At 35.2% G+C, this 18385-nt stretch overlaps 2 protein-coding genes and 1 long non-coding RNA gene across 3 annotated transcripts; 2 read left to right on the top strand and 1 right to left on the bottom strand.

Annotated features, from left to right (window-relative positions):
* The first annotated feature begins 2 nt into the window (after positions 1-2).
* Positions 3-15688, top strand: LOC140035569 (probable receptor-like protein kinase At2g42960). The gene is made up of 4 exons (XM_072076842.1): positions 3-115; positions 298-525; positions 2235-2366; positions 15595-15688. Exons 1-4 carry the CDS (start codon positions 3-5, stop codon positions 15686-15688), a joined length of 567 nt encoding a protein of 188 aa, XP_071932943.1.
* Positions 3359-8343, top strand: LOC140035257 (uncharacterized). The gene is made up of 2 exons (XR_011839256.1): positions 3359-3744; positions 8006-8343. It is a non-coding gene; the product is annotated as an uncharacterized lncRNA (long non-coding RNA).
* Positions 15689-15812: 124 nt separating the features above from the next.
* Positions 15813-16247, bottom strand: LOC140035568 (protein ENHANCED PSEUDOMONAS SUSCEPTIBILITY 1-like). Its single transcript, XM_072076841.1, has one exon. It carries the CDS (start codon positions 16245-16247, stop codon positions 15813-15815), a length of 435 nt encoding a protein of 144 aa, XP_071932942.1.
* Positions 16248-18385: the final 2138 nt, after the last annotated feature.

Here is an 18385-nt window from a genome sequence, read left to right as displayed (position 1 = left end):
AAATGTCCAGAGGGCAAGCAAAGAAGGAATTCAGGGTTGAAGTTGAGGCTATTGGTCATGTCCACCAAAAAAATTTAGTTCGACTACTGGGTTACTGTATTGAAGGAACTCACAGGTACATTACTGCTTAAACCTGTCTCGTCATATTTTCATTTGTGCATTAGATTTAAATGAGATGCAGATCAACATTTTGTTTGAACCCTTAAAATTTACCGATCAGGCAGTTAAACCTCAAGGCTTTTTTGTTTAGCAAACTAACTTTACTTTACCTCTGTTGGACATCCCTATAAAATTCAGGTTGTTGGTATATGAATATGTAAACAATGGAAATCTAGAACAATGGCTTCATGGAGCCCTGAGCCATCATGGTTATCTTACTTGGGAGGCTAGTATGAAAGTTTTAGCAGGCACTGTAAAAGCGCAAGTCCATCTATATAAACTTCTTCTTGTCTTTGAAGTTATTGTTAGGTTCCATTTTAAGTTCAAACGAGATATGCTTCTTGCACTCTTTAATATTTGCACGAGGCAATTGAACCCAAAATGGTGCATCGAGATAGAAAGTCAAGCAATATACTCGTTGATGATGACTTCAATGCTAAACTATCTAATTTTGGTCTGGCTAAGTTGCTCGGTTCTGGAAAAAGTCACATTACAACCAAAGTCATGGGTACCTTTGGATGGGTATTTATATCAGGTATCCGATCTCGATTGAACGAAGTCTCCTTTTCCTCACTGCTTTCTGTTTACAAGCTCTCTAATTAACCCAAACTCGGAGAAATTTCTAAAATTATGATGACTTTTAAAAAAATTCTACAAAGGGGGCATTTTGAGTGTGAGATTCCGTCCAAGGGGTCTTCGCATTCAGTAAATGCGAAGTCTCTTTGAATTTTGCGACCAACGAAATGCCAAAAAAAAAAAAAAAAGAGGTCATAGACCTCGAATTCGATAAATGCGAGGTCAGGGTTCTACATGTTGTATTACGCGACCACACAATACACGACCTCATGGTCACGTATTGTTGTCACGTTTTCTGCACTGGGGTTGCGGAGTGTAATACGCGACGTAGTAGTCGTGTATTGTGGTCGTGTTTTCTTTTTTGCAGGCGCAGATTGTAATACGCGGCCATCAATACGCGACCTTGTTGTCGCGTATTGTGGTCGCGTTTTTCAATTTTCTACAGTTTCTGCAGGAATTTATGCACAACTAATTTTTTGACTATTAACCCCAAAAACCAACAATGCATTTTAAATCATTTCTTTACTAATTTGTACCTTACATGCACATGCAAAATGATAAATACATGCATTCTACCCTTTTTAACAGATCAAAAACACCTTTAACACAAATCGAGGGGTTGAGTTGATGGATCAAATTTCGCCTTTTCCACCTCAAATGCTCATCTTGACTTCCGATTATCAAACCTACAACAAAGAAATAACAAACCAACTTAAATGCATGTTGTAAACATACAATCATACCAGATTAACACATGCAACTTAAAACATTGGGTTGCCTCCCAATTACCGATTTTGTTTATAGTCGTTGGCTCGACTCAAGGGTTCGGATTCTTAAGTTGAATAAGAATCACCCAAAAGACATAAAAGTCCTTTGAAATTGATTTCACCAGCCAAATGCATGTAGTTTTAATCGTTGTCCATTGACTTTGAACTGTTCTTTTTTTGCATTAACTACCTCAACTGTTCTATAAGGAAACACTTGAGTAATTTCAAACAGTCTTGACCATATGGATTTGAGTCTTCCCGGAAACAATCTTTAAAAATTCACATCAAATGCTCACCTTTAAAAATTCATTCTCTGTAATTTTATAAAATAACAAGCAAAACGCACACTCAAAAGAAAAACAAAAACAATTTGCTTGAATTTATAAAAAAACAAAAAAAAAACAAAAATGATGAGCTTGAATTTATTAATATTAAAAAACCAAAAGGTCTGAAGCAAAATTCATTCTCGCATATGTTTGCCTGACCTCGCATTTGACAAATGCGAGGTCTGAAGCAAATTTTTTTTTTTAGATTTTTGCAAAATAAAAAATTGAATAATAAATCACATTTGTCAAATGCGAGCTCAGAACTACATATTCTTAGAATCCCCAACACAAACAACCCCTCAAATAGAAAATTTTTTTTTTTCATAATAGTTTTAAAATTTTCTCCCCAAACTTGGCTCTTCTTTTTCTGACATTCTCTATTTCCCCCCTTTTTTAACCCATATAGATATGTAACACCTGAATATGCAAATAGCGGCCTCATAAATGAGAAGTGTGATGTTTATAGCTTTGGGGTTGTGCTCTTGGAAGCCATTACCGGAAGAGATCCTGTAGATTATGGTCACCTTTTGCACCTGAGGTATGATAGATAGCAATGTTGGAACATATATACACATGTTTGTCTATAAATATCAAAAGTTTTGGCTGAAGAAGTGGCATGCTTTTACTAAGGAGTAAACTGGATTGTTTAAAATTAAAAATGTTTTGATTCAGATAAAAATTGTCATGAATCATATGAAACTGCAATTCGCAATCTTGAGCCACAATCAATCACAATCTGTACTTTATCTACTTTCCCTTCCTCTCTTTTCCAATGTTTTCTTGAACCTACAGTGTCCAAGTTTGATATAGAAGTTTGGAAATATGCATCATGATGATTGTTTCTGAGTATAGAAGATTTTCTCAGCATTATGAAAAAGATTCGTATCTTTACTATTTTGATTTCCAGTCATTTGCTGTTTGAAATTGACCAACTACGAGGACATTATTCTTTCTATTCATGGTTCAAGCTACTCTAGGCTTGATTTTTTAGGAAAGACTATCCTTCTTGGAAGCTCTACCATGCTTGTATCCATAACTTCTTGACATGTATTGTGGGTTCAACTAGAGTGAATCTTGTATTTCTATTAGTTACACCTATGATTTTTGTTCTTTTTTTTTTCTTTTTCAGTTGCTGCTGTTTCATGTGAACTTAGTTGACTGGCTCAAGGTGATGGTCGGGAGCAGATGCTTTGAGGAAGTTGTTGACCTCACAATTGAGACTAGGACTGGTGACGACTCGAGCTGCTCGCGAGCAGCTCGAGTCAAAGCTAGGCTCGAGCTCGTGTTGACCGAGCTCGAGCAGTTCGTTAAGATAAACGAGGCGAGATCGAGCCTTCGTTTCTTAGGCTCGATAGCTCAACGAGCCGCTCGTTGGGCTCGAGTATGTGTGAAATTACAAAAATACTCTTGATTCAATTAAAATTTACATGTTCTCTGCGCCCTAAGCTATAATCGATGTTCAGCACTTCAGCCACTGTTGGTAAACTTTCCTCCTTCCTTCACTTAGGTTAACTTGTTTGCTCTGCTAACTCCTTCGATTGATCTTCTTCCTCCGCCACCGACTGTCCCAAACTCCCAATTTCCACTTCCGTCACTGCCATTGCTGCTACCGCTAGCTGCATCTCGAGTTTCTTCACTTCCTCCCACTTCAGCCACAGTCATCGATGCTACTGCTAGCTGCATCTCCACCGCTTCCGCCATCTCCACTTCAGCAACCTCCAAGATCTTGTAGTGCTAAGGGCAGGTTGGGAAGAAAGGCAAGTTCCAAGGAAAGGCAGAGGAGCAAAGCTGCGAAAAAACAGAGCAAGGAAGGTTCATCTGAAGAGCTGCCGGAACCGCCGCCGCTCATAGCCGCCACCACCATCCCGTCGGAATCCACCACTGTCATCCACGAACCTTCACCGCGAGAGACCACTGTAAGTTAATCTTCTCCATTATATTTCAGTTTTCATTCGAACATAAGCTTTGAAAGATTTCAGAGCATGTTTGCTGATGAACGTGCCATGTCCGCCGTTAGCATGTTGTTTCAAATTTTACGTCGATTGTTCGTGGCCTTTTCTGTGTGTTGATTAGACTGTATTCTTTTGGTTTTGCTGTACATTGTGGGGGCTGAATATAGATTTAATTGAGTAGAAGATTAGTGAAATTTGTGATGCCCCTAACCTGTTCGACGAAATGCCTGGCTGAAAATTCTTATTGAAAGAAGATTCGTTTGCATTTTTTCTTTCATGTTAAAGAACCGGCTAAGTCCGCAGGTTCATTTCCTCGCACCTGAGAAATTTTGATGTATTGCAGTCTTGCATTTTTTTGTTGTTGCTTTATGCCTCCCATCGTATGAATTTGAATTGAAATGGCATGGGAAGGATCTTGTGATTTTCATTTTGATTGGAAATGATCAGACTTGAGCTTTTTGATGTTCTGTCCGCAGAGGAGAAAAGACAACCCCATTCCTAGGATCATGATTTTGGTCCTTCATTTTACTTTATTATTATTATTTTTATTTATTTATCCCCCAAAGTTTTAAGATTTTACAATTCCCCCAAAGTTTTAAGATTTTACAATTCCCCCAAAGTTTTAAGATTTTACAATTTTATAATTTGTTGGATTCTGATAATAAAAATGCTTAAAATGAAATGGAGACAGTGCTAAGAGGCTTGATATTGCTCCAGATCTTGTAGTAACTATGGGATAGTGGCATTTAAGGAGACATCTGTTTAATTACTTATTTTTTTGGGGGTGAAAACTGTGTTGACACTTGACAGTACAAGCTACTTATTATCATTCCATGGTCATGTATGTTCTTGTCATTATGAGCCTTGCTGTCCTCTTGTTTCTTGAAAATAATTACTACTACTAACTTGTTTACTAGTAATAGTAATCTGTTTTGGGACTAGAGAATGCTGCTCATGTTTCTTTTTTTCTTTTGGCATAGTTAAAAAAAATTGAGAATATAAGATGGATACGTCCAACCAAGAGCAGTCTTCACCAATTAATAGATCAGTTGGTGATTCCGCTAGTCCGGTGAATATTTTTGACAAGGCTATTGCTATTAACATTGATGAAGAGCTGGAATTATCTCTTGGTGATGAAGAATTAGGGAGTGAAGATGAAGCATTAGAAGGTGATACACATACAACCACTCAAACAGTTGTGGAAGAAGCTGATGCGGATGATGGCTTGGATGCTTTTCGAAAAAAAAAGAGGATAAAAAAATCAGTAGCATGGGATGACTTCAAAGATGTTGAAGTTGGCCATCAAAAAATTCTTATGTCGGAGTGTATTCATTGCCATGCAAAGTTCAAGAAGACGAAAACTAGTACAACTTCAAGTTTGCTGAGGCATAGGAAGTCATGTGCTATCCGATTGCAAAAACTCAAAAAAGCAACACAACAAACAAAGATCAATTTCCCATCTGCTGATTCTGCCGAAGCTTCTCAAACCTACCTTCACTCCGGGAGGTTTGATATGGCAGTCATGAGAGAGGCTACTGCTGAATGGGTGCTTATGCATGAGCATCCATTTTCAATTGTGGAGGAAGAAGGCTTCAATTTGATGCAAAAAAGAGGGATGCCGGAATGGCAAAGAATCAGTCGGACTATGAACAAAAACGACTGCACATCAGTTTATGAAAGAGAGAAGACAAAATTGAAGAACCAATTAAAGAAAGTCAAGAAAATTAGCTTGACTACAGATCTTTGGAAGTCCAAGAACCAAAAAAATGAGTATATGGTCATAACCGGACATTGGATTGATAGCAATTGGAGATTGCAGAAACGGGTTCTCAACTTTGTGCACGTCCCTCCTCCATGTCGGGGCATCCAAATTGCGGATGCTATTTTCAAGTGTTTAACGGATTGGGGAATTGAGAGCAAGATTTATACAGTCTCAGTCGATAATGCCTCGAATAATGACAGTGCACTGAGATGTTTAAAGGACACTTTCTCCCGAAACAAGTGTCTATTAGCAAAAGGAAAGTTGTTTCATGTGAGATGTTGTGCGCATATACTGAATTTAATGGTTCAAGATGGACTCAGTCAAATCAAGGAAATAGTTGGAACAATCAGGGACAGTGTAGAGTTTATCAATAAGACAGATGGAAGACGCCTTCAATTTGCTGAAATTGTACGCCAGCTGCAGTTGCCAGAAAAAATACTAATTTATGACTGCAAAACAAGGTGGAATTCTACTTATGAGATGCTAACTTGTGCACTGGAGTTTCAAGATGTTTTTCCCAGGTACAGAGATAGAGAGCCAAATTATGATTTCTGTCAAACTTTGGAAGATTGGGAAAAGGTTACAAAAGTGTGCAATATTTTAAAAGCTTTTTGGACAGCAACTCATGTGATATCTAGTAGTGATTATCCGACTGCAAATTTATATCTAAATGAAGTTTGTCGGATTAAAGTACTACTAGATAGTAAGGTTGATGATGAAGATGATTTTGTCCGGTCAATGGTGCAAAAGATGAAGTTGAAATTTGATAAGTACTGGGGAGAGTGTAACTTGTTAATGTCTATAGCAGCTATTTTGGATCCCAGATGCAAGATGAGAGTTATAAACTATTGTTTTCCATTGCTTTATCCTCCACATGAAGTGCAAAGCAACATAGGCAAGGTTCGACAAGCCTTGTATGACCTATATGATGAATATGTGGAGATACATGTTTCAGGCCAAAGTGGATCATCTTCTCAACTACTAGTCGGCAATGATCATCCAACCAAGAGCAGCAGTAGTGCATCTTCATCAGTGTCCCATGTTTCGGGTATGAGTGAATTTTTGACCCACATTGCCACCGTTGAGAGTGTTCAACCCATCAAGAATGAGTTGGATACCTACTTTGAAGATGGTCTCCTCACAGCTGCAGATGATTCAACGGTAGATATCGTGAATTTGGATGCCTTGAAGTGGTGGAAAGACACAACAAAATACAAGATTCTTCCCAAGATGGCTGCTGACATTTTAGCCATTCCAATAAGCACTGTAGCTTCGGAAGCTACATTTAGTGCTGGAACCAGAGTAATCGACTCTTACCGTGCTTCCTTGGCTCCAGAAACTGTAGAAATGTTGATGTGTGCTGGAGATTGGTGTCGTAAGGTACACGGGGTGAAGAAAAGGGAAAAGGTAACAAAAAAAATAAAATTATCACACATAATATTTAAATTCGGTCTTACAATTTCTTAATTTTTTTATTTTATTTTTTTTGTTTTTTCAGAAATTGAAGGATAAACAAGAGATTGTGTTGCCTATTTCTTGACTTTGGAGATGTTTGAGGTAATTTACCTTTAATTTCCTATTTAGACTTTGGTTTTCTTTGATTGGAATTGTCATAAAGATGTGCTGAAAAGGAGGGTTTTGGTTGAAGATGCAAATGGTGGCTGTTTCCGTTTCTTATGAGGTCTGCTTCAGTTGGTATGTTTCATTCTGTATGAAATGTTGTGCAATGGATTTATTGGAAAGATTTGATCTTTTTCAGTTTGTTTGGGTGGTCTGTTTTGAGCTTCAAAGATTGTTTTCAAGCATGTTTAAGTAAAGCAGTCTTAAGTTCTTTTGTTGTATGGTTGCTATGCAGACTTTGTTTTTCTCAGTATATGGTTTCAATCATAGGATAATCTGCCTTTTGTCTTGGATGTTATTGATGTATTGGATTGATTATGTAGTGATTTTCTTGAAACTGCCATTGGCTTGTTTTCTTTAGGCTCTGAAGTTTCGGTTGTACAGCTTTGCTTATTAGTTAGGCACTATTTTATAACATCCGAATACACATGATGCTTTTACACTAGTGTGTGGTTATATTTGTTGAGTTATTGTGATTGATCCTTCTCAGTATTTATAGTTTCAATAGAAAGTCGTGAAATTTGTTGAGTTGTTTGAAGTTATCTGATTTTCTTTTTCCGGGCAAGTTCTTCTGCAAAGATAATTAATTTTTGCCCAAGTTTTTTTTTGCTTTCTCTGTAAAATGGGTAGAGGGAGACTAAAACAGCTTAACGAAATTGGGGCTGGACTTTCGTGCCTATATATCTTTTCAATTGGATGTATCAACCTGTCTACAACAAATATTTTGTGTTGTAAATTTGTGATAGCTTGTAATATTTTGAGCTTTGGCTGAAAAATTGGACTAAAAGACCTGTATTTCCTCATATAATTTCATTTTAATGAGTATATTTCTATCTTTTGAAGTTCTTGATGGATTGAAGGAGCTCTTGCATGTTGCCTGCAGGTTGGTTCGTAGATCCATTGCTGGCATTAGGAAAGATTACAAAGGTAACCTACTGAGACTGAAGGGATGTGTCTTTTCAAATATGTGCTGAGACAATGTTAAATATATTCCTGATCAGTGAAGTTATCATAATTTGTATTAATGGATTTTTGTGGACATTTGGATAATTTGTATTAGTGGATAATTTTTGGATAATTTGTATTAGTGGACATTTGGACATTTATGATTGTATTAGTGCATAATTTGTAGGCCTCAAAATCAAGAATATGTGAAAAATTGTAGTTATTTCATGCGCAAATTTTGTCAAAAAATGGGGAAAAAATGCTGTATTCTTGCTTAAAGTTTCAGAAATTTTCGAGCTATTTTCGAGTTCGAACTCGAGCTCCAAACGAGCTAGAATTCGAGCTGCTTTCGAGCTTCACGCGAGCTAGAAAATCGAGCGAAACTCGAGCTATTCGCGAGCTAGATTTCGAGCTAAGCTCGAGAGTCATAAACGAGTCGAACTCGAGTTTTTCTTTTCTTACGTCGAGCCGAGCTCGAGCTCTATTTTTCGAGCTCGACGAGCTCGAGCTCGAACTCGAGCTCTCATATAAATATGCCTGACTCGACTCGATAAGCTCAAAACTCGACTCGATTCGGTTCGTTTGCACCCCTAATTGAGACCAAGCCACCTACAACAGCCCTCAAACGAGCTCTTTTGGCCACTTTAATATGTGTTGATCCTGATGCTGAAAAGATACCCATTATGAGTCAAGTTGCTCGCATTCTTGAATCAGAAGAGTATCCAGTATCACGAAAGGGTATGGTTTGAACTTTCAAAAGCTGAATCTGTTTCTCATTTGGATGTCCTTTGCTGTATAGTCAGTTTTAAACATATTAATTCTTCTTTTTGTGGGAGGTCATTTTAGATGCTAGCAGGTATGAAGCGTTCGTATTGGATGGAGAAACAATAGCTTGCATATTACATAGTTTAGATCCTCAAAGTAGGTGACTGTTGGCTAGGATTTATTGATCCTGAGAATCATTTTCTTAAAGCATGCATGGACCATACATGTTTAGCAAAGCAGTAAACGCAAGAAGCCCACGGATATGATGGTTTAGTTAACTGTGGTCTTTGTCCCTTGATGAACTTTGAGATGATTGGTGTTATTGGTTACTTGCTCGTTGCTGCACAGTTGATTTTGATTGGGTGTCTGAATATATAAAAACCTATCATGGATCCACAGAACAAATATACAGGCTATTAGGCTGGGTACTTTGGTAATGTAAATTATGACCCAGGATTTAGTTGACTGCATATGCTGTTTTCAACTTGTACCGAACTTGGATGTACTCGAGCCAAGTCGAGCTCGAGTACTGCTATACTCGAACTCGACTCAACCTATATATAACTATACTCAAGGTTGGCTTGAGCTCGATCGAGTCTAAAAATCGCAACTCGAGGCTTAACTCGAGGAAATCCTTTTAAGCTCGAGACTTGACTCGATAAAGCTCGACTTTTAGTCAAGTCTTATCAAGTCGAGTAATCAAACTTTTTGACTCGGCTCGGAATTATAATACATATATATTATTTAAATATATCCAACTCGACAAGCTACTCGTTGAGCCACAAGTTGCAAAATCCTGGCTCAAACTTGACTCAAATGTATATTTGAGTAGCTCGAGACTCGGCTCGAACTTGATTTGATTGAGTTCAAGCCAAGTCATTGACCGAGCTACTCGCAAGCTACTCAGGAGCAGCTCGACTCGCGTACATCCCTCTCTGCCCACTCTTTCATTTTTTGAACAGGGCCAAGGGCTTGGAAAAGCTTATTAGGACTCTTCTGCAGAGGGACATTGGAAATATAACACTCTTTGCGGATAGTCAAGGTATATAGTAACTAGGACTATATTTGGAACTATAACACTCTTCTGGTTGTCCACAAAAGTTTATGATTTTTCCTACTTCTATGGCACCTATTTTATTATTTTTTGCCTTTCTTGAATTTTTTCTTCAGAGCGGAAAAACGGTCCCCTGCAAGAGATAACTAGTGCATAAGGACCTCATCTGATGTTAGGGTTTTTTTTTCTTTTTTTTTTAATTTTTTGTTGGTTTTTGCATTCTCCAACTTGCTCTTAATTTTTATTTTTTTCTTTGTAGTTATAGACTAAATATCAATAAGTTTTTATTTTGTTTTATTGCTCTGTTGTTTATCATTATCATTATCATTACTATACTATATAAAAAGCATGAATGTTGGTAATAGGGAGTGCAAGTGTAAGCACTTTTTTATCTTAGTTTTTGTTATTCCTAAATTATCCTCGTGTCTTTTAATTAGAATTATTACATTTAATGTGACACTAATTAAAAGAAATAAAACACTCCAATTGATTACATTTTAATAGTATTAGTAATTATAATTTAAAATGGCTCATTAAAAACTATTTACCTACCCTTGGACTCCATCTCCAATTATTATACTTATCAAAATTTCTTAATTGAAGCATGAAAAATTTCTCATTAGTCATTAGTTGAGATTGTAAAAAAAATTAATTTCAAAAAATAGATACTCTCTAAAAAATGGAGAAACATACAAGGACAAGAGAACCTTATTCATCTATATATCTTCATACAAATATCACAAGTAAATTTTACAATACTATTTAAAAAGTATGAATGTTAGTATTAGGGAGTGTAAGTGTAAGCACTTTTTTATCTTAGTTTTTGTTATCCCTAAATTATCTTAATGTCTTTTAATTAGAATTATTGTATTTTAATGTGGCACTAATTTAAAAAAAAACTCTCCAATTGATTACATTTTTGTAGTATTGGTAATTATAATTAAAAATTTTTCATTAAACACTATTTACGTACTCTTGGACTCCATATCCATTTATTATACATATCAAAATTTTTTAATTGAAGTATGAAAAATTTCTCATTAGTCATTAGTTAAGATTGTAAAACAATAAAAAGTAGATACTCTCTAAAAAATGGATAGACATACAATGATAAGAGAACCTTTAGTCATCTATATATTTTCATACAAATATCACAAGTAAATTTTACAATTATGCATTTTTTACCAATATGAAAAATTTTTCATGTTGCATTCAATGGAATTTCAATGTACAAAAAATGATGGCATCTTTATAACTAAAATAGCAATATTAAATTGAAAAAAAAAAGAAATTTGAAATAGCACCACATAAACTACTATTATCATTAATAGCAAGTTAGCAACTGATCAAAATAAAAAAAAACTGAAAAAATTAAAAACTATTTATAAAATGACATAAAGTAAATGGCAAATGAATTAAAAAGTAAGAATACAATTCAAATAATACCAAAGACAATATCCAAATCACAAATATTCAGGAAAAGACAAATAGTGTTATTGACAATAATATAGTAATGCTTCATTTGTATTTGTTTGAACAAACCAAATCCATCCATCAAGTCAGAAGCCATCTCCAATGATAAAAAGAATTATAATAAGAGTAAATTTAAAATGAAGAATGATAAACTGAAAATGATATTCAAATTATTTTTGGTGATGTCCAAAATACCATTATTTTTCTAATGATTATATATATTTACTGGATTGCAATATTAGTGAATAATGGAAGCGCTTATGAAATGTAAAACTTTAAAATTAAGTAAATTTCATTTGTGGTGATAATTGTAATTAGACAGATTTAGTGCATTCCAATAATTAATAATTATGATAGCAGTTATGGATTAAAATTTGGTAATTAAAAAATAAAACACTGTAATATACAAAAAATTAATATTAAAATTGTTAATTAGCCACAAGTCTCATTCCAATTCTATGATCATAAGAAAAAACTAATACTAAAACTAAAAATATTGTGCTCATATGAAAAAAGTAGCCTTGTTGCTTGTGCTTCGCATTGGATTGTGATAAAAATATGAATAAAAGAAAAGGAAAATAGAAAAACTCCAACTATCTCTATCTATAATACTTCAATTGTTAGAATATACAAGCCAAAAAAACTTTACGTGGTAGATCATCTGTACTCCATTATTGACAAAAATAGAATTAACATAATACAAAGAATTCAAATTACATTTATGTGTATTTTTCTAACTTAATTATATACTTTGTTTATAAAAAATTGTGATGATTGTGGTTTATATGCAATAGAATCATGAATATAAAATAATTTGTGTAAAACATGATATTATCAATATTTGATATGTTAGAGTTTAAGCTATAAATAAAAAAGTATTTGGTTCATGATTTCAAATTCAATCCTAAGGGATATGTCAACTATATTGGAATGTTTTCTGTCTCTTTTCATTTAATAAAATTTTTAAAAGTAACTAGCTTAAAAAAATAAATAACATAAAAATACTATATTATGATATTGGTGATCAAAATTTCATAAAAAATTTTTAGTATCTAAAGAAAAAAGTATTTTAAGATATTACAATCATGTGTAAAGCACGTGAACTATTACTAGTGTGATTATGTTTGGTAAAGAAAAGAGAAGGTGGCATAGAGGATTACAGTTATTTTATTTTGGCCCCGTGTGGTGATACAGTGGTCTGTAAAAGATTTTTTTTGGGGTGCTTTTGTTATCTAATTTGTATATTTGTTTGCGATATTGCAGGTCCAAATATTGAAATTTTTTTCTTGATTTTGTTTTGCTATACTAAAGAGTACTAAGATCAATTGTATAGGTGCAATATTCTAATGAATCCTTTTTTCAACATTCTGTTTTACTCAAATACCAAATTTTGAACATGTTGCAAGAGTAGAAAACTCTTATGCTTGCTATCGACAATAAAAAGTAATATGTAAAAGTTGATACTAACATTTTTAAATTTTATACTCTTTTAATTACTTGAAGAAATAGTTGATAATAGTAGGCTTTCTAGCATGCATCATGCAATTATTTTAAATGGAATTTTCTTTTGAGTTTTATTGGTGGATATGTGTGTGCAGTTGTAGTGATTAAAGGACCATATAATGATTGTTTGATATTAAATATGTTAACATGTTGGACAGAATTAATTGTAGTGGGACTTAATTAGCCAGTGGACTGAGAGTAGTGTTAGCATGGGAAAAAGCTCGCCTACAAGGCATGTTGCTGATTTGCCAATTGACCGATCTTCAACTGGATGCTGCCAAAGACATCATCCCAAAAGAAATCACGTTCTGTTAATATTTTATTTCATTTTCTCATTGCCTAGATCCACAAAATTTGCATATCTTGAAGACCAAGGTTGTTTTTGGCTTTTTTTTCTGCTATTGTATGTTTTATTAGATTAATTTTGGACTTGGAGAGATGGCTGCATTTTTTTAAGGAGAAAGAAGATAATGAACATTGAAAAGGAAGTGATGGTGATTTCAATGGAGGTTTCAACATTTTTCTATGGTTTCAGATGTTTTAGTGAAACTGTTTACTTCAGAGGTAATTATTTTACTCTTCAAATGATTACTTTTTAGTCAATTTTTATTTCACAGTTTCCTTCTTCTTCTTTTTTTTTTTTTTTCATTTTTTTGGGTCTTCTAAAACTCACTTCTTATTTTATATGAAATGGGGATGTGTGATCTGCATCCGTGCAGCAACATGTTCTGTGGTCAATGCAGATTTATAAACAAGAGCAGCCACCTTAAGAACTTAGTGGCTTCATTCAAAGTGAGAATAGCCAAAACTTCTCCAACACACAGAACACTCAACGAAGAAATAGAAGACTTTGTCGAAGATCTATCTAGAAGAACTTGCAATAACTCCTTTGTTCGAGAATGTTTTGTCCAAAAATATTTATTTGCCAACTTTCGCATCTGCATATGAAAAATCGCAGAGAAAAAGGACATTTCCATGAAGAAAAAATAAGAAGCAATGTAGTTTTACAAGATGTTGAATCAAGCTCCATCATGCCATAGTATAGTCAATCTACAAATTGGTGAAGGCAGCTAAATATATCCATATTCAATTTGTATCCTCCCATTTCTTCTATTATCCTAATAAATATAAGATTAACAATCTCAAATGCAACTCAAATTTTGGAAAAGCTACTACTACCTACTCAACTATGTCTCTTTTTTTTTTTTTTCTTTGAATGCTATTCATGAACAAGGAACATATTAATCATTTTCATTATCTATTCATCTCAATTGTTTCCTATTCATTTTCCCCCTCCATTGTGTTGAACACAAACTCTATAAACATATAAACATAACTTCTTATGCTTAACCACAGTGTTCAACTTAGATGTTTGGGCATTTTTTGGGCAAGACTGAAATTCCTATTCATTTTTCCCCCTCCATTGTGTTAAACACAAACTTTATATATAAACAAATAAACATAACTTCTTATGCTTAACTACAGTGTTCAACTTAGATGTTTGGGCATTTTTTGGGCAAGACTGAAATTCACACCAGCATGTAGACTCTAGAACTAATACGCTGCTTACTGTTTATGATATATTTAACTTTTACGTACAAAGAAAATTGATTTGGTTGGAATTTTAATCCTAATCTTTTGATTATGGGAGAATGACATTATTTTGGTTAAACATGAAATCGCACTATCATTTCCTTCCCTGGACGGATAGCTTTCTATCTGAAATTGTTTAAAAGGAGACGTGACATACCAAGTAAAATGGCAAAAAGGAGCAAGGACCCTAGCTACTTTCTCTGGAGATGACAATTAGGATTTCCACCAGTGGAAAATTGGCATATGCCAATATAAGCACAGCAATTCACAACCAAAGACTAGTGATTTACAATATCACCATATCATCTGCTATTGATTATCATAACAAGCATTGAAATAGTATCATCCACTAAAGTAAAAGCAATTAAACTGCACAAGTTAAAGGAAGAACAAACTTTAACTCAGTAAAAGGTAGAGGGAAATATTTCACAGGCACTAGAGGCTAAAGCAGCCATTTTGATCTTGTTACATAGAGCTGTTAATCTGAAATTGGCCTTCATAAGCAAAGCGACTGTCTCATTAACTCCTTGTCAGATACAAGAGAAGTCATTACATGAAGTAGAAGGCAAATCCCAAAGTCCATGCTTCCCCCTTCTTCGGCTCCTGGATTCACTATTAGTTTCCCGTCAAATTTATTTGTGCTCCCGTTTAGAACTGCGACTGGTTTCCCAAGTCCAAATTCTGTTACATACATGTTGAATCGTAGAGAGCATCCCAAGAGTTTGCTATAGGAATCAGGCGGATCACTAGCCTGAAGTAGTTCTCCGGATTAAAGCCATGATTCGATCTGTTCATGTGATACACGTGTCTGATTGATCACTGCATGATGCAATAACCACACTGCCCATCCTAGGCTTTGTTCCAGCAATTCACCATAGTCAGCTTTTGTTGACGTTGCCTATAGATAGTTACTGAAGCAGTCTTGAGACTTAGGTGGAACTGACCTGGATCCGTCATTTCTGACAATGTAGAAGAATTTTTTTTTTTGGATATGACTGAAAGTTTTGAGCCCTTGTTATACATCTCCAAAGATGAGCCAACAATGCTTGCAAGGAGGAAATCTCAGTGGTATTGTATTCAACATTTGTTTTGCTTTCAGCTTTGCCACTGACTCTGATGAGAAATGGAATATTCTTTCCCTAATCACATCTTCTGGCGCTTTATCTACTTCATCTCTGTTGATAATGACTTGACCATGCTAGTCGTAAGTTAGTGGCAGGCTAAAAAATGGAATATATCATCCTTGAGAAAACAATCGATGATCATGTATTGGAGGTCTTGAGATTACACTTGTTCTCCCCCGGCTTTGAATATTTTCTACCAAGAGTTCAAGAAATGCCAGAGAGATGTTCCATCCACAACCATATGGTTCATGGAGCATCCAATGAAGATTCCATCTATCAATTCAGTGACTTGAATGGTCAACAAAGACTTTGTGTGACCATAATAGTTGATTGACCTCCTGTGATCAAAGAATGATCTCACATTCCCAGGAGCATATGTTGGTGAAAGTATATCATCTATAGCCAGGTCTAGCGATGCGTGGATAAATCGAGCCCTGGAACCTTTATTGCAGGCAATGTAAATTGCCAAGTCTATACTCTCTTCTTTTTTTAGTGTTGCAAGACGACCCGCTAATGGATAGAAATGAACAAGGGTAAGGCAAAAAGATTCCTTGATCTTCTGCACAAGTTCTCCAAGTTGGTTCATGTTAAATCCTAGTGGCTTTGCAAAAAGAAGGAACTTCTGCATGTATTATGTAAAGACCAATCAAGTCACATGTTGACAAGAACATTGGTTGTTTTGACCCTTCTAGCGTGTACTTTGGTTTGATAAAACATTCAGATACATATTGGACTGCCGCAGACTCCATTCTTATTACACCTCTTTGGTCCTAAGCTGGAGCAATTGGTTGTTTATTCCCTTTATATGTTTTTAACAACTACGAATGGCTAATCCCTTTGGATAGTGATCTTCTAGACAAGCAAAATAACTGCAGCTAAACTTTGATTGTTCATGAAGCCAATCTTAAGATTAAAGGCAACTTAAGATAAGGCCATGGTTCGTGGAGCATCCAATGAAGAATCCATCTATCAACTCAGTGACTTGAATGGTCAGCAAAGGTTTTGTGTGACCATTGTTGGTGCAATATTTACAACTTATTGGCAACATTTATTTAAAACCAATTAATAACCGGCATCATGGTTGATATTCACCTGGTATTGATTAATCGTAATCGGCTAATAGGAACTTATCGGTAGCATCTTTTTGAAGTTGATCAGTAATTGGTATGATGGCTGATATTCATACATCTATCGGTATGCACGAAGATATGCTGATATGTGTAAGTAGAAAATGGAGAAAGAAAGCCGATTACGCTAGGGAATCTATGTAGGGTCGACAGGTCATCAATAATCACCGTGGAGACAATCGGCTGTATGACAAGGAGCTTATCAATTGTGGCATATAAAGGTCACATGGAGGCTTGATTGATAACTGGTCTTCAAAAATTAGTAGTTAGGAATGTATTGTTAGCGACACCAGTTCAAGGCTCATAGGTGTGAGTAATAAAGGTTCCATGGGAAATCGCTAACGATGGCCGATATTTACATATTCAACGATGTATGCAAAGGAGTACTGCCAATATTAATTGATGAGGGTGCCAATACAAACGGAGCTGATACAGTAGATCAAGTATAGATAAAAGTAGAGCTGATGGTGGCAATTGGCTGGGAAAAGACGGGTGCATCATCTCATGTTCCTATAAATTAGAGCTGAGGTAGTTACATGATCCCCAAGATTTGGGAATGGGCAGTTAACACTACCCTTGTTTGGAGACCATTATGGCTGACATGGAGTATAACATGGGCATTAAGGAGGTTAAGTTGCTAAATTTGAGGGAAACTACACATCTATAAATAGATTGAGACACGACTTTCACTCCACAAAAATGTCAAATCTGGTGCTTCTTTCATTTTAAAACAGCTTTTCTTAGAAATCATAGGCTAGAATTAGGATTTTCATAGCTTTCTTAGAAGATTTAGGCTAATTTCTAGGATTTCTAAATTTTCATGCAATTAGTTCATTTCTATTACAAATTTTTAGCTGTTTCATGTTTATCTTTGTACAAACCAGCAAGTTTAATTTGAGAATTCTTTCCAATTTCAAGTAATCCTAATGAGTTTTCCAGCACATTTTATGTTTCATAGTTCATCAGGTTTAGTTTTCAGTTCTTGTTTCATTACTCTTTCCTTGTGACCAGTTACTCTTAGCACGAATTTTAAGTCCTTGAGACTGCTCAAGGCAGGACGAGTAGCAGTCGTCTTAGAAGTCAGTAAAATCGATCGGTGCATTCTTACTCCTACCAAATCAATTCTTTCATAAGGTATTCCTAGTTTTTCTCGCACAAACTAGGTGGCACGCTAACAACCATCACTTTATCGGCAATTGTTTGTAGATCAGTAAAAATCAGCACAAACAACTATCATAGTTGATTGATCTCTTGTGATCAAACAATGATCTCACAATCCCAAGAACATATGTTGGTGAAAGTACATCATGAATAAATCGAGCCCCGAATCCTTTATTGCAGTCAATTTAAATTGCCAAGTCAGTACTTTGTTCTTTTTTTAGTGTTACAAGACGACCTGCTAATGGATAGAAATGAACAAGGGTGAGAGAAAAAGATTCATTGATCTTTTGCACAAGTTCTCAAATTTGGTTCATGTCAAATCCCGGTGGCTTTGCAAAAAGAAGGCCCTTCTGCATATATTGTGCAAAGACCAATATCAATTCATATGGTGGCAAGAACATTGGTTGTTTTGATCCTTCTGTAGTGTACTTGGGTTTGATAAAACATTGAGATACATATTGGACAGCCACAGACTCCA

Source organism: Coffea arabica, chromosome 2c (genome assembly GCF_036785885.1).
Source record: "Coffea arabica cultivar ET-39 chromosome 2c, Coffea Arabica ET-39 HiFi, whole genome shotgun sequence".
Lineage (NCBI taxonomy): Eukaryota > Viridiplantae > Streptophyta > Magnoliopsida > Gentianales > Rubiaceae > Coffea > Coffea arabica.
This window is presented reverse-complemented; position numbering and strand designations above follow the sequence as displayed.

Coding starts and splice junctions, on each gene's coding strand:
- LOC140035568 (XM_072076841.1), bottom strand. CDS start 16,247: ATGCAGAAGTTCCTTCTTTTTGCAAAGCCACTAGGATTTAACATGAAC.
- LOC140035569 (XM_072076842.1), top strand. CDS start 3: ATGTCCAGAGGGCAAGCAAAGAAGGAATTCAGGGTTGAAGTTGAGGCT. Junction 116..297: donor TGTATTGAAGGAACTCACAG/GTACATTACTGC, acceptor TATAAAATTCAG/GTTGTTGGTATATGAATATG. Junction 526..2,234: donor CTCTTTAATATTTGCACGAG/GCAATTGAACCC, acceptor TAACCCATATAG/ATATGTAACACCTGAATATG.